This window comes from Mercenaria mercenaria, chromosome 2, assembly GCF_021730395.1.
Source record: "Mercenaria mercenaria strain notata chromosome 2, MADL_Memer_1, whole genome shotgun sequence".
Classification (NCBI taxonomy): Eukaryota; Metazoa; Mollusca; class Bivalvia; order Venerida; family Veneridae; genus Mercenaria; species Mercenaria mercenaria.
In genome coordinates this window covers 29,803,577-29,819,359 of record NC_069362.1, presented here as the reverse complement: position 1 = coordinate 29,819,359, position 15,783 = coordinate 29,803,577, and the positions used below count along the sequence as shown (strand labels likewise).

The 15,783-nt window shown below is 38.3% G+C and overlaps 2 protein-coding genes across 2 annotated transcripts; both read left to right on the top strand.

The window, feature by feature from the left end:
- The first annotated feature begins 9,753 nt into the window (after positions 1 to 9,753).
- LOC123562074 (uncharacterized) lies at positions 9,754 to 13,368 on the top strand. The gene is made up of 2 exons (XM_053525043.1): positions 9,754 to 11,749; positions 11,861 to 13,368. The coding sequence occupies exons 1-2, from the start codon at positions 9,754 to 9,756 to the stop codon at positions 13,366 to 13,368; spliced, it is 3,504 nt and encodes a 1,167-aa protein (XP_053381018.1).
- A 429-nt stretch (positions 13,369 to 13,797) lies between these two features.
- Positions 13,798 to 15,225, top strand: LOC123558647 (uncharacterized). Its single transcript, XM_053525042.1, has one exon. The coding sequence runs from the start codon at positions 13,798 to 13,800 to the stop codon at positions 15,223 to 15,225; it is 1,428 nt and encodes a 475-aa protein (XP_053381017.1).
- The last annotated feature ends 558 nt before the right edge of the window (positions 15,226 to 15,783 follow it).

The following is a 15,783-nucleotide window of genomic DNA, read 5'->3' as shown; positions in this document are numbered from 1 at the left end:
TTCCTCAATAATGAACGCCAAACTTCTTCATATATGGATTATAGTGTTGAAAGACGCAACAATATGCAACTATTTACTACATTATTATGTCAGATTATCACATGTTTGACGGGAGTGAAATAAAGCCATTAAATACAATTGATAATACCTAAGTGTAATACAGTTTTGACATCGACGCTTACGACGTAGTGTTGTTTTTGTAGTTACACATAACGTTTTAGTAAAGGTCAAAACTGGAAACCGTAACGCAGTTTGTTTCTTCATTGTACATCCCAGCAGGGATAGAATACTTCTAGACTAAAGCTTATTTCATACTCTTTTGGAATTACAAACGCTAGAAAAAAATTGCTCTGTATCCAAATTTTCCAGTTTCAAAATTCAGTACTTTCAACCCAAATGCAACATTGATGCTCGTGAGTTCTATTTTAATGTAAGTTTTGCTGCAGACACGATTTATTGCTATATAACCATTCGTATAAGGTGTAAGCCCATAGTGGGACCTTTACGTTTAAGCTGGAAAACATCACTTTGGTAATAATATGTGTAACATATTTAAAAATCACTCAAAGAATAACAGTCATGCTCCGGACAAGGAATATTGTTTTCAACCTATTGAACATCGTGAAATATTTGACAATTGGTCCACGCATGTACAAATTATAAGACTGGACACAAAATACTTGTACTAGTGTATAGTCCTATATAACAGACTTTGAGCTGAAAATTGGTCCATAAATGTAGAAGTTTCAGGCCATACGGACGAAAAGGTGGACGGAACTAAGCACACATTTAACCAGAAAAACAGTAGAGGACTAATTATGGAGCCAACCAGAAATGAAAGACATTGCATTTATGAATCATATATAAGTATCTGTAAACGTGAATTCTTAGTGAATATGTTCACAAATAAAAGACGAAATAATTTGCAAAAACACAGATACTAGTAGGTTAAAAAGATACAAAACATTAAAAAAAACTTGCCTACGCCTGCATTTTCGATAGCCAACATCCGACATCAACGACTGCCCATTGCAAATATAGCCAGCCGTTTCCGACAGTCATAATATTTTTACAAATGCATGTTTAACGGATAATTTTGTTTTTCAAAAAGAGCGTAGAACCAGGAAATTGCACACAGATGCTTCAAAAGACACATCTGTCAAATCAAATGATAAAACATTTCAGAGAGTGTTCATGAGCAAAGATATTTGCTTAAAACTTTGGAATTTTGTTAGATTTTTCAGAATGAAGAAATTGTTAGGGAATTTCTAAAAATATAACGATCGTTTTCAGACCAAAGTTATCAATGTAACCCTCGTCCATTCCTCAACAAAAATGCTAACTGGAATTCCAAGGAATTCACATCAATAGAGATAAATGAAAAATTCTACCTGCCCTTATACACAGTTGTTTTTTTTTGTGTGTACAGCGGCCGTCAGTATAGCCGGTAATCCAGTGTGATTAAAAGGAAGTGAAAGTAAAAAAAAATATATGAAACTATACTATGAAGAACGGAGTATGATTAATACTTCCGCACATCGCTGTAAAATGTTTGGATCATGATATCTGGCCTTTAAGTAAGATCTTGACCTCGAACCTAGTGTCAATGGTTTGCACTGAGGTTAAGAAGATTTAGAATGGACACCCAGGCTTGGATCTAGTGGCTGGGTTTTACAATTTGAACGTTGTCTTGATGCCGTAAAAAACTGATGTTTAGAAGATAAGGAGCGACTATGAGGTTAAGCTATTTGACCTTTGACCTAAATGTGTGACCATAAACCTAGATCTAGTGACTTGTGATGTGCGCTTTGCACGTCGGATTGATGAGGTACGGAATAAATGCTTGTTTTATGAAACTCTTCTAAGCATTTTAAAAAATATGGAATGGAAACGAAGTTAAGTTATTTGACCATTGACTTCTAAGTATGACAATGACCCTTTACGTAGAGACCTAATATGTGCACTCCACAGGCCAATATGAAACGGACAAAAAGTTAAGGTGTTTAAAATTTTCATCCACGCAAGACATTGACCCTTTACTCACTCAGTGTAATGGGTTGAGCACTCTGCCTGTCGTCTTGATGAACAGCTTATGCAAAGTTATGAAGCCTTCCAAGGAGGTCGGAAGATTTGCGGTGGGCGGATGGACGCTAGAACGGACGGACATGTGCGAGCCCAATATAGCTGTCAAATATTTGGAGTTATAATTAAACAATGCAATGCGTTGCAATCAGTGCCGTATTATTTTGTCGTCGTTTACCAGCAGATAGAACAGATGACCATTACATCTTAGAAAAGCAAGAAAGTGCGTGGTTTGTGTTGGAAAAATATATGCATTACCGAGAACCAGATTAAGGCAATTTAGTGTCATTGTCCCACACCATATATTGAAGTGTATCCTAGTTCTTGATAATGAATTTCTAAGTGACTTCTAGTGTCAAATGGCAAATAACTGCCTGTGGTAAGTCTGGTAATATAAAATCTTAATGTGATATCTTTAATGACGATAAATGCGATTGCAATTTAAAACATTTTATTTAGCATTTAACTCTATTAATTTCGCAACATTAAACTTTGCTGTAATTTTCTATAGTTATTTACTCAGAAATTACCCTACATAATTTAGCTCTTCGTCTAGTTTATTGTTAATCTTGCGAAAGGCTTTGTTTATAGATTAAAATATTATATCAAAATTAACTTCTTTGAAAATAGACTATAAATTTACCTCGCGTCAGAAAATGTTTTACAGGAAGAAAAAGCTCCGTCCGTATTTGCAATATTGGAAACTATCACACTTTAAAGACGTCAAATATTTCATTTTTGTCATGTCACCTAATGAATTTGTAGAGAGAAACAAATTTAACTTAATCAGAGGATGATTTGAGAAATATCAGGCTATGACTAAAAAGAATGAAGTCGTGCAGGACCATCTAGTAATAATATCAGATAGTTCAGTTTTGCTACAGTTTGGCTCCGGAAACTGCTGCAAGAATATCAAAATGAGATAAAATGAAAAACGCACGCCATAAATATAAGATTGTTCTTTGAATATATTGAATATAATTTAGAGAATGTCACTGATCATACTAGGTTTGGTTTTCTATGTTAAGTGTTTGGGTAAAAACGCCTAATTATCCGTAATTCACTAAAAATATATTCCTTAATATTGTCTCATTTCCAGGCGCGAGAGACACATTTTATTTTTGGAAATTGTCTCACTTCAATGTGAGATATATAGGATATTTATTTTGAGCAAAATGAAAAATGGTACAATTTTATTTTCACGAGCGCTTAGTACATAGTGAAAATGTGAAAACTTCCTCACTTTGAGGCGAGATCTACTTGTATTCAATATTCATGGCATTTACTTTTAATGATATGCTAGACATATCTAATTGACAAAACACGAGTAACTATATCAACAATAGTAGTGTGTGACTGTTATAATGGATAATATTTCACTGTTACAGTATTTCATCAATGTAAATATATAACATAATTTTGTTATCAAAATAGACAGCATCCTCTTTATCAGGCAATTTAAACTGTTTTAATGAATATGCTATAAAGAATACCATATCCGCTTTCTGTGAACTACTTGAATATATCTGTAGATATTTTGCAACAGATTATCCAGACTACAAAGGAGGTATAAAAATCTCACATATTCATTTTGAAAATAATTACTCAAAAACTCGAAAATTTGCTCCCTAGCTCAACGTTTCGAATTTGCATTAAGTGTTTACCACCACCCAGAGACAAGACCATATTTAGAAAAGTTCTTTTTTCTGATACAAGGTCGTGCATCAGTTACATACAGGCGTTACTTTGAAGGGTAAACATACCAAGTGACCTCCTGAATATAATCCTCAGAATCTTTTTTTCGATGAGTTATTCTTATCATGTTCTTGCAAATGAGACCGGACGTCTAAAATGTATACAGTTTATGATTTGTCATCACCACCATCTGACAATCTAAAGAACGTTGATACGGGCGATGTATTATATTTAAGAAATAATAAGTTCCCAAACGTGGTTTATCGTAGAATAACCCGTGTTTTGAGTTCTTATGCGTAAGAATATATCACGAAGGCCGTAGGCCTGAGTGATATATTATTTCGCATAAGAACTAAAAAGCTCGGGTTATTCTACTATAAATCACACTTTGAGACTTGTTATTTCGATTCTAACACGGCATACTAGTAGCAACAGTGTTAGAAAAAGTCGTAACTACTTTTTGCGACCGTGCTACGCACCTAGATCGGATGACGTCATTGCACGCGAGTGGTTTATTGCAGAATAACCCGAGATAGACTTTGCTCTACATGTATGTAGGTTATTCATTGGTCGTATTAGAATGTATTATAAATTACAGAAAGTGCTATTTCATTTATTAGTATATTTGTTGTATATTGTACTTGATAGCCTACTGTTTCATATGCTATTCTTAGAATGCCATTCCAAAGATTCTGACTGAAAATATCTGAATAAAGTACTGACATACAGTGACTGCTTATTACCCCACAGAAAGTGATACAAATAATTGTAGCCTCGCATATATAAATGCGTTACTAAAATCAACATGGTGGCTTTGCGACCAGCATGGATCCAGACCAGCCTGCGCATCCGCGCAGTCTGGTCAGGATCCATGCTGTTTGCTAACAGTTTCTCTGATTGCAATAGGCTTCAAAAGCGAACAGCATGGATCCTGACCAGACTGCGCGGATGCACAGGCTGGTCTGGATCCATGAAAGTCGCAAAGTCGCTACTTTGTTTTTTTTTCATGGCACGGCTCATATCATAAAATCAACTAAAATTGTACCAACTGGTTTTCGTTACATCTATAAATTTTTGTCATGGTTAGCATAACACATATCATACCCGGGCAATAAATAAAACTCAAAATTGTGTCAACGCGTTTATATAACACTAGACGAATAGTATAACATATCTTTTATTTCATAATACACACGAAGTCTAAACGATGAATGAATTCGATAGAAATGAAAGACTACGATATTTACGAAATTTAAAACGCTCATTGTTAACTATATCCAGGTTACCTGTATGAAAGTCCAGAATATATGTCAACTAAACACGAACAATTACATGGCTATGTTTACAGAACGAGACGGAAACTTGAATTAATACGTTAAGTGAGCTCACAAGAATCATCTATATCACAGAACGAACATTGCTCTTTATAGTATATATACCAGATTGTTCAATAAATGAATGGCATAGTTTTTAGAGTAGTTGCTCTGCTTGGAGAAATTTAAAGTTTGCCTTATTTAACATAAAATGTGATCTATTACGTAGAACACATAATTTCCAGCTAAACTGCACTTAAAGGGCGGTAACAAAATGTTTACATGAACTTCAATATCAAACGAGTTCTTTACATAGGACACATACACACTAGATATCAACAGTGACTTCAAGGGCAATAATTCTCAAGTTAATCGGTATATTTTGAATAGGTCTGATGGAAAATATCTGCCAGTGTATCACAGACAATGCACGCAATTTTAAGATAGGTTGAACAGACATGTTTCCAAGGATAACAAAGCTGGAGGTTTTTCTAGACCAAGCATCACAGGAAAATATTCGTATCAATTTAATGGCTTTTGTTTTCCTAGTCAAATTGTTCAAATGTTATATCATGTATGTTGATTTCTGTAAGTCACAGCAAATACTCTTGAATTATTAGTTATGTCAAAAGTTATCCGAAACATTAAATCATACATTGGACGCGCGTCCTATAGTTCCAGCTTCGCCTGTAATTAATTAGTTAAAAGCTCGTATCGTCCCTACGTCCGTGGCATTTAAGACAACTATTAACTTTAGCCAACTACCTTTATTCCATGTAATCTAATTTTCAGAGTACAAAGACGCCAATGATCCCAGTTTTGTACGGTAGGTCTACAGCTCTTTCGGCATATAATATAAACTGTAACAGCCAATATACTGATTCCGTCGCTCCCTTTTACATATGACGTTCAAATGACGTCTCTCGTAAATTGTACATCAGTTATGTTCACCATTAACTCATTTAGGACGCAGATTGCATTTTTGCGTTCGTTTCAACTCTTATCGAGTACCGCATGTCGTATCTATCCGAAAGATAATAGACGCGTATGCCGAAGATTGCATAAATGCGCTCTCCGCCTAATAGTACTGTATGCCGCGTGACGTGATTTTACGTTTGTAACAGTACTAACGATTGGACTGCTGTCAAAGTCAGCCAATGAAAATATTTTACACAAAAGATTTGTTAAACCTTAAAGCAATCGAAACAATCAAAATATTTATTATTTGAGCATGTATTTTCAATATACTCATCACTAAATATCTGAATTAGAAAGTTATTTCTAGGTATTGCCTGTTTATCTTCTCGTTCTTTTATACTACAGTGTCTTTCTATTTGATTCAGTATTTCAAATTTTATTAAATAAAGTATAATTTTTGCTTGCCTAATGCCTTTTTTTAAATTTTGGCAATAGATGACATTTGAATAAATATATAATCATCAAATATTGGCGGTTTTTCTATGTCCATTTTTTCTTGAATACTTCAGTTTTCCATATTCATGTTAATTCAATTGACCTGTAAAACGATTTTGCAAAATAAAATAATAGTATATTTTATATCATTAAACAGATCATAAATTTTTGTATCAAGTGTGAAAAAATCAGTTTTACTCATCTGTTACAGACAGATGTATGTCCATAATATTGATCAAAAGATGCAAAGATCTTATCGATTATACTGAGGAGCATCTAAGCGTATCTAATAAAATAGAAAACCCTCGTGAGCCTTTTTCATAAACATTAAGTAGTGTCTTCTTTCTTACTTGTGGTGTTATTTTGATATTATGATTCTACTTTAAGTGTTTGTTCACAGAACTAATTAATTCCCCTTTAATACCATTTATATCGGTTTTAGCTTTAATTTTGTTTCAACATCCAAAACAACCAAATGCTTTTAGCTGCAGGCGTATTTCCCACTTCTAAGTCAAACGAGCGTCTTGAAACTTAAACCAGTACCATAAGTATATATATTTATATACATGATGATATCAATAATATGTTAAGAAGGCGTAATATATCCGGCCAAGGGGACCTCCTAGGTCCATGACTGTGCTTCCGAGAAATCTACCCTTACCCATTATCTTTTTAATTACTCGCCAACACACCGACGTAGGTTCGAGCCTTGCTCGGGGCGTTGCAGTTTTCATGCAAGAAAGCTATCCAGCTGGCTTACGGGAGGTTAGCGGGTCTACATGTACCCAGTTGTTGGCCCTTTATGAAATATTGTACAGACGGGCACCTGGTGTCTTTCTTCGACAGAAAATCTTGATAGTCGACATATTAGCTATAGTTGTGTGTGTGAAGTTTAACCTCACCCCACCCACACCATCGTATCTAGAGCTTAACTTGCAGGAGACCAATAGAGCATATGTAATTTTTTATTTGAAAAATGAGTAAGGATACGTAGCCTCTTATGTTCTACTCCTACATTGTACTTCAATGACAATTACTATTACAACTTATTACAAAGAAATATTTTAATTTCACTCTAACCTTCAGCCGATGCAAAACATAAGTGAAATCATTTCCAAACTGCATGACATATAGATAAATAATAATACTTCAATAATGTATTCAATATTTAGTCACGACTGATTTTATATAAACTAAACATCTTCCATGCTACATGTGTGTTGTTCTTTGCAAATGCTGCTTAGCGGGTATTCCTTTTCGTAAAATGTCGTAAATATAGTGTTGATGTCTTTATCATTAAGGACTTCGGACACTTTCTATATGAATTTGCCTACTCCAAGAGTGAAAAATAAACTACTAAGAAATATGTATTTAATTACATATGCCATCTAAATACATATTTCAGATTATTTCTTAAAGTCAATTTTTCAATATTTGTTTCATAGAACAATGATTTTTGTTCTAAATAGAATTACGTACCCTGTTATATAGATGTAAAAAGTGTTTTGCTTTATACAACATTGTTCCCACCCGTGCATCAAAACCATATTTGGCCAGCATATGTAGATATTAGTTATACACATTTTCTGTGACTATTGTATTGATGCAAGGGGTGGAACATTACATTTAAACAAAAAATATAACTACAGGGTGTTCCCAAATGTAAAGTTACCAATACTTTTTATATTCATTTTTAATAAATTGATTGTCACATATTTCTACATCTGTTTGTAACTCATATACTATACAAATGTTTAAAAGGGTACACATTGACATGTTATACGTGTAAAGTAGTGAAAGAAGCAAATACTGTGAATTCATTATTATTCGTTGGGTTTAATTTTCATTGGCTTATCCTGGTTGTTTGTTTCAGTAGATTGACAAATATGTGCTTTAACATACTTGCAACACAGCAGGTAATCTTCTGCGTGACGCCACGAAAGTGATGTGTCATGTCGCTTTCCATGCAGATGGCATATATAAATACGGATAGACGCGAAAACGAACTGAAAGATCCAGCGACCTGGATACATTTTTTATTACATGTTTAAGTCAAATGAGCCGTGCCATGAGAAAACCAACATAGTGGCTTTGCGACCAGCATGGTTCCAGACTAGCCTGCGCATCTGCGCAGTCTGGTCAGGATCCATGCTGTTCGCTTTCAAAGCCTATCGGAATTAGACCAACCGTTAGCGAAAAGCATGGATCCTGACCAGACTGCGCAGATGGGCAGGCTGGTCTGGATCCGTGCTGGTCGCAATTGCACTATGTTGGTTTTCTCATGGCACGGCTCATTTGGCTTAAACATGTAATAAAATGTATCCAGGTCGCTCCATAAAAATTCCACCTGAAACTCGGTTGGACCTTTTAGTTCGTTTTCGCGTCTAGCCGTATTTATCTGTTGGTTTTCTCATGGTGCGACTCAAATGTTATCTATGGTACTTATCCCAAACAAGAACCAACCCTACGGCTTTGATATGATGACTTCCTTTTCTTAGTATTAATGATATGCAGCACACGACTATCTGCCATCACTTATAACAGAACTATACAGACATGTACATGTACTTAAATAACTACCCGAACAACTGTAATAAAACTGACCGGTCACTTATACATGTATACCTATTCACACATGTAATGCATCAATAACTTTACATCACGAACAGTGTATAGATAAATCAAGTAAAGGTTGTTTGCAAAAATGTCGTTCCAGTTTTTATTTATTTATAGGATTTTAATCTTAAAATGTTATTTTTTCCTTAAAGAAAATGATTTTGTCACTTTATTTGACTGGAATTCATATATTTAAAACTTCCGTAAAGTGATGACATTACACTTTTACGGAAATTAAACATTTTATTTTTTCAAGAAAATACACACTGGCCTAGATAAAATAAGAACAATTTCTTGAAAGGAACAGATACAAACCAGTTTCTGCTGTAATAAGTTAACTAACACATTGGTTTATCATTGACTCGAAACGATTTGGGTATTATTTAAATACATAATGGGAATTTTGCCTTCAAAATGTAGGCTAGAAGCATATGATAGTGTCCGAAGTCCTTTTCTTCTTTATCTGTCGGGAATTGGCGCGCTTTAACGTAACGTAAACGTCAACGTCACATCCTTGCAATGTTTTGTATGTAACGTCATTATTAAAAAGGTATCGAACCTGGAACAGCGTCGTTATTGCTATATTCCACTATATCTAAGATATTGGTGCCGTGACCAAAGAAAATCAACAGAAATGAAGCAGAAACTACTCCAGATACGAGAGGCACAGAAAGCCGTCATTACTGCCCAGCTGAAAAAGATTGAAGATGTAAAAAGTAGCGATGTCGACATGGTGGAATTCGACACGATTCTTGAGGCAGTAGAGGCTAAGTTCAAGTCACTGGAAGGTACTAATGAAAAGATACTAGCGCAAACTGATGGCGAAGATTTACTAACTGAGATGACTGAGACCGATGATTACATGCTGAGCGTAAAAATTCAGATCAAAAGTCTTCAAGCTTTTAAGAACAACCGCAAATCTTCCACACCATCTATCAAAGCCGCAACTACCGCCAGTATTGATGTCCAGCCTACCAGGTCCAGTATCCAACCTACAGGGTTCAGTTTCCATCCTTCAGAGTTCCGTGTCCAGTCTGCGGAGGGTATCCGGTCTACAGAGTTGTATCCCACTGACGTCTGCCCTGGAGAACCATTCAGCAACGCAAGCGCTCAGTCACAGAGTATAGCCACAGACAGAGTACAGTATACATGCCAACCTGTAAGTTATGCTTCTGTTAATTCTACAAACTCGTCCATTTTCCATAGACTACCGAAACTTACGCTCCCTACTTTCAACGGGGATACTTTACGTTGGCAAACGTTCTGGGACTCATTCGAATCCACCATACATCTAAATTATAATCTAACTGATGTGCAAAAGTTCAGCTACTTGCAATCTCAGCTTGAATCTGAAGCAGCCAATACCATTGAAGGTTTTACGCTGACCAATGCAAATTATGCTCGAGCGATAGATTTACTGAAAGAAAGGTATGGTCGCCGACAAAAAACTACCCACGTCACTATGCAAGCCCTTCTTCAGCTTCCAGCCCCGACAAATAGTATCCATACCTTGCGCAGTTTCTACGATAAAATGGAATCGTATATCCGTAGTCTAGAATCCAATGGTCAGTATCAGGACACGTACGGCAACTTACTAGTTCCCATAATATTAGATAAGTTACCAGGAGAAGTACGACGTAACCTAGCCCGAGAGCACGGCGACGGTGACTGGCAGTTACTAGATCTACGCAAGGCAATATCCAGGGAAATAAACATATTAGATGCAGGCGGTCCTATAAGTCATCAGCCGGAAGTAGACATGTATGGATCAACATCTTCGTTTTATACAGGTACAAAGACGAAACGAACTGCGCCAGTTTCTTCCAACCCCATGATTCCCCCTAAAAGATCACACAGAAACCCAGTAAAGTGTGCCTTCTGTCAGGAATCACACAGTTCCATAGATTGTACCAAGTACCCTGACGTCGCATCCAGACTAGCCGTCGTAAAAAAGAATCGACTATGCTTCAACTGCCTTGGTTCACACATGATGTCCAGATGCAAGTCACCTCGTACATGTCAGAAGTGCCACAAGAAGCATCACACAAGTATTTGCCAGCCAGAAAACGCCCCACAACCTAGTAGACCTACACAGACTCACAGTGACCCAAAGGCACCAGCTCAAGCGTCCTATCCCCAACCGAAAGTTACGATGCACGCATCATCAACCCAAAAATCCCTATCCGGAGTTTTACTGAAGACAGCCATCGCCCCTATATGTTCCAGAGAAAACCATTCATTAGACGCTACTATCCTATTTGATGAAAGATCACAACGATCGTACATAACACAGTCGTTAGCGCAAGAATTACAACTGCCAAGGGAGACAATCGAGTCAATTTGTTTGTCGGCATTTGGAGGGAGGAGTGACGGAGTTCAGCACCTTGATACCACCACGGTCTACCTGATAACAGATTCTAAGCAAAAGATCCCTATCAAAACTATTATTGTCCCGACCATAGCAAATCCCATTACTAATCACCTGAAAGATTCCACGGTTAATTTATCATACTTACGTGGTCTTAAGTTAGCCCATCCAGTGAGCAGTGACAGTTGTTTTAACATATCCCTACTCATCGGCGCTGATTTTTACTGGGATATTGTTGAAGATGAGGTACGACGTGGAGATGGTCCCACGGCAGTAAAGTCCAAGATTGGCTACCTATTATCCGGACGCTTACCTGATTCGACCTCCAGAGATTCTACCTAGCATGCACTGAACGTTATCACTTCCTGTGCAGATGAAATCCACAGCCAAGAGAAATTCTGGAAGCTAGAGAGCACGGGTATCGCCGATAGTACCGATGACGAGAAGATCACAGACTACCTTGAGAATTATCAGCAGAATGCCATTCAGTATAGCAATGGGAGATACACTGAACAGTTAACATGGAAACAAGACCATCCTCCACTTCCCACAAACTACCAAATTAGCAAACGCAGAACCGAGAACACTATCAGGCGACTAAGTGCAGAGCCAGAGATACTGCAGAAGTATGGCGAGATCATCGCAGAACAGGAAAGAAGAGGCTTTATAGAGAAAGTTGACGAAGATTCCCAGACAACAAGAGTGCACTACATACCCCATAACCCAGTGAAAAAGGATTCCTCTACCACCCCTATCAGAATTGTGTATGATTGCAGCTGCCGAAAATCCCGTGATGAGCCGTCCCTGAATGATTGCCTAGAATCAACCCCGACAATCCTGAACGATTTGACTTCCCTTCTAACCCGATCCCGGTACAACAGATACGCAGTTACTACAGACATTGAAAAGGCATTTCTTCACGTGGGCCTGCACGAGAGTGACAGAGATGTTACGAGATTCCTATGGCTACAGAACTCTAACGATCCCTGCAGTCCCTTGATTATCTATCGCTTTAAAGTTGTGCTATTCGGCGCTACATGTTCGCCATTCATGCTGAATGCGACCCTCCTAAAGCATCTGCGTTTGAACCCGAGACTCAAAGCAGCTACCATTATAGAGCGAGACCTCTACGTAGACAACGTAGTATCCATCTTTACAAATGAATTGGACCTCTTGAACTACTTCTGGGAATCCAGAACACTGATGTCCAACGCCGGAATGAATCTACGTTCCTGGACCTCTAACAGTGACAATTTACGTCATACCGCAAGTACCGTCGGCGTACCCGATAGTGATGAGTTTACCAAGGTCCTAGGCTTACGTTGGAATCCCACTAGTGACATGCTGTCATTTTCCCCAAGAGTTATTCCCCAACTAAACAAAGTGACAAAGAGAGCAGTCTTGAAGTATACATCCAGAATTTATGACCCACTAGGCCTGCTTAGCCCTGTAACCATCAGAACCAAGATTATACTACAAGATCTATGGAAGAAGAGTTATGACTGGGATGTCCCGTTACCAGAAGATATACAGCACATATGGCATACCCTTAGCCTCGATTTGAATTCCGCACAAACCATGACCTTCCCCAGATTACTGCTGCCTACCGCTAGTTCCGGAGTTGACAGGACCTCTGGGCAGTTACACGTGTTTGTAGACGCCAGTATGGCATCATATGGAGCCGCAGCGTACATCTGCTATAGCACCGACGCACGACTTGCCATGGCGAAGAATCGAGTGGCACCCCTCAAGAAACTCACACTACCACAACTAGAATTGATGGCTGCCTTGATTGGCGCAAGACTAGGTTCCCATCTACAGAAGTCGCTCATGGTCACAGACATTACATATTGGTCCGACAGCCAGATCGTCCTACACTGATTGAAGTCATCGAAACCTACCAAGAAATTTATTACCAACCGAGTATCCGAGATATCTAACTTAACCCCAGGGTCGTCATGGAGATATTGCCCAACAGATAGTAACCCAGCGGATCTAATTACCCGAGGCATCACTGCAGATAAGTTCCTGAGTAGCAGTCTGTGGAGTACCGGTCCCTCCTGGTTATGTGACACTAGTACGTGGCCTACTTGGGATTCTACACAGGCATTAATGCAGACGACCAGTGAAGAGTAGACGACATTAGTTGATAATTCTAACATACTCTCCAACCAGCAGACGACATCTAGCCAAGACATTAGCATACTCCAGTTGATTGACATAACCAGATTCAGCAAATACAGCAAGCTCCTTCGTGTTACGGCCTACGTACGACGATTCGTATACAATGGTCGAAATACTCAATATAGAATGTTATGTGTTCTGTCTACACAAGAACTACAAGATGCTGAGCAAATGTTATTGCGAGATTGCCAGGAAACCGCTTATCCAAATGAAGTTACCTACCTGAAGTCCCCTAAGTCCCGCATACCTCGTCCAACGCTTGTGAATCAGCTACAGTTTTTTCAAGACGGTAATGGCCTACTTCGATTTGGCGGGAGAATCCAGAATGCCCCTGTTGCTGAATCAACGAAGTTTCCTTACTTATTGCCTAAGAAACACCTACCTACCCGCCTAATTGTACAGAACGCCCATGAGAAATACCTGAATGCCGGAACGAACGCTACAGTAACCAACATTCGTCAGAAGTACTGGATACCGGCCATTCGACAGTGTGTGAACGCCATAACCCGTAAGTGCGTGACATGCAGACGAGTCACCGGGAGACCCTACAGTGCCCCTGAATCGCCACCGTTGCCAAAGATACGAGTTGAAAATGCACCTCCATTCACAGTCACAGGTGTTGACTTTACCGGAGCCATCCGAACTAAGAACAATACAGGAACCACATCAAAGGCATACATATGTCTCTTCACATGCGCAGCTACACGAGCCATACATTTAGAAGTTGTCACCGACCTATCAGAATCTACATTTATGCAAGCGTTTAGAAGGTTTGTCAGCAGAAAGTCCCTTCCTAAAGTCATGATATCAGACAACGCTACGACATACCAGTCTGCTGCTACCAGTCTAAGAAAAATGTTCCAGTCTGCATCTATTAGAACATCACTGAGTGAAATGGGTACAGAATGGCGATTTATACCTAAGAGAGCTTCCTGGTACGGAGGATTCTGGGAAAGACTCATTGGCCTGACGAAGGTGACCCTTAAGAATATTATTGGACGAGCGTACGTTACCCTGGAAACCCTTCAAACCATCACTACAGAGACAGAGTGCATGATTAACAATCGACCGCTGACGCACGTTCCATTCAGTCCAGATGATCCTAGACCACTGACCCCAGCACACCTGTTGTATGGCCGCCAGACGACATCATTACCATATTCCAACGACATTGATGCCACTAACTGTGATGTAACGTCAGATCACACATCACTTACCAAGCGAGCCCGGATGCAGCAGACGCTAATAGACCACTTTCGGCGCAGATGGATGTCCGAGTACCTGACGGCTCTTCGTGAACACCACCAAAAGATAGGATGTAACGCCCAAACGATAAAAGTGGGTGACGTTGTACTAATCCATGACGACTCTCCGAGAATACGATGGAAACTTGGCCTGGTAGACGAGTTACTGACTGGTATGGACGGGTTAATACGAGCAGTCAAACTTAGAACTACTACAGGTGTGACGTCACGACCAATCGTGAAGCTATACCCACTAGAAGTAGGAAGTGTACCCACCACAGATCTAGACGACATCACTGACGATGTGTGAACTATAAACTAATGAACTTTCATATGTGATAGCAATATTCATGAACTTTTAAGTATTAATTCTGATACACGCGATTTATTGTGATTTAGTAATTTTCTTTAATGTGTAAAGTATCATTTCGTGGCCCCGAGTATGTCGGGAATTGGCGCGCTTTAACGTAACGTAAACGTCAACGTCACATCCTTGCAATGTTTTGTATGTAACGTCATTAGTAAAAAGGTATCGAACCTGGAACAGCGTCGTTATTGCTATATTCCACTATATCTAAGATATTATCATTTCTTCAGTTTCTTCTACAGAGTAAGAATTACACATTTTGCACATCCTCTCTTATGACTTGGCACATAACTGAATCGTCACCTTATTATCGAGAACATACTAGTAAATTAACGAAAGTGAATATATTTTCTAAAAGCGAGTATACCAAAATACTTTCACATTTAAATTCAACATTAAACCACGACGTATAATAAGTGCGTTTTACATTTAAATGTATTTCTACATTCCATTCTTAGATAAATATGCCTTACAGGTCAGACACCACATATTCAAAAAATA

What these genes read in the sequence shown, in the direction of transcription:
- LOC123562074 (XM_053525043.1), top strand. Translation starts at nt 9,754, where the DNA reads ATGAAGCAGAAACTACTCCAGATACGAGAGGCACAGAAAGCCGTCATT. An exon ending in TGAGGTACGACGTGGAGATG is followed by an intron (nt 11,750 to 11,860) that starts GTCCCACGGCAG and finishes CTTCCTGTGCAG; the next exon opens with ATGAAATCCACAGCCAAGAG.
- LOC123558647 (XM_053525042.1), top strand. Translation starts at nt 13,798, where the DNA reads ATGTTATGTGTTCTGTCTACACAAGAACTACAAGATGCTGAGCAAATG.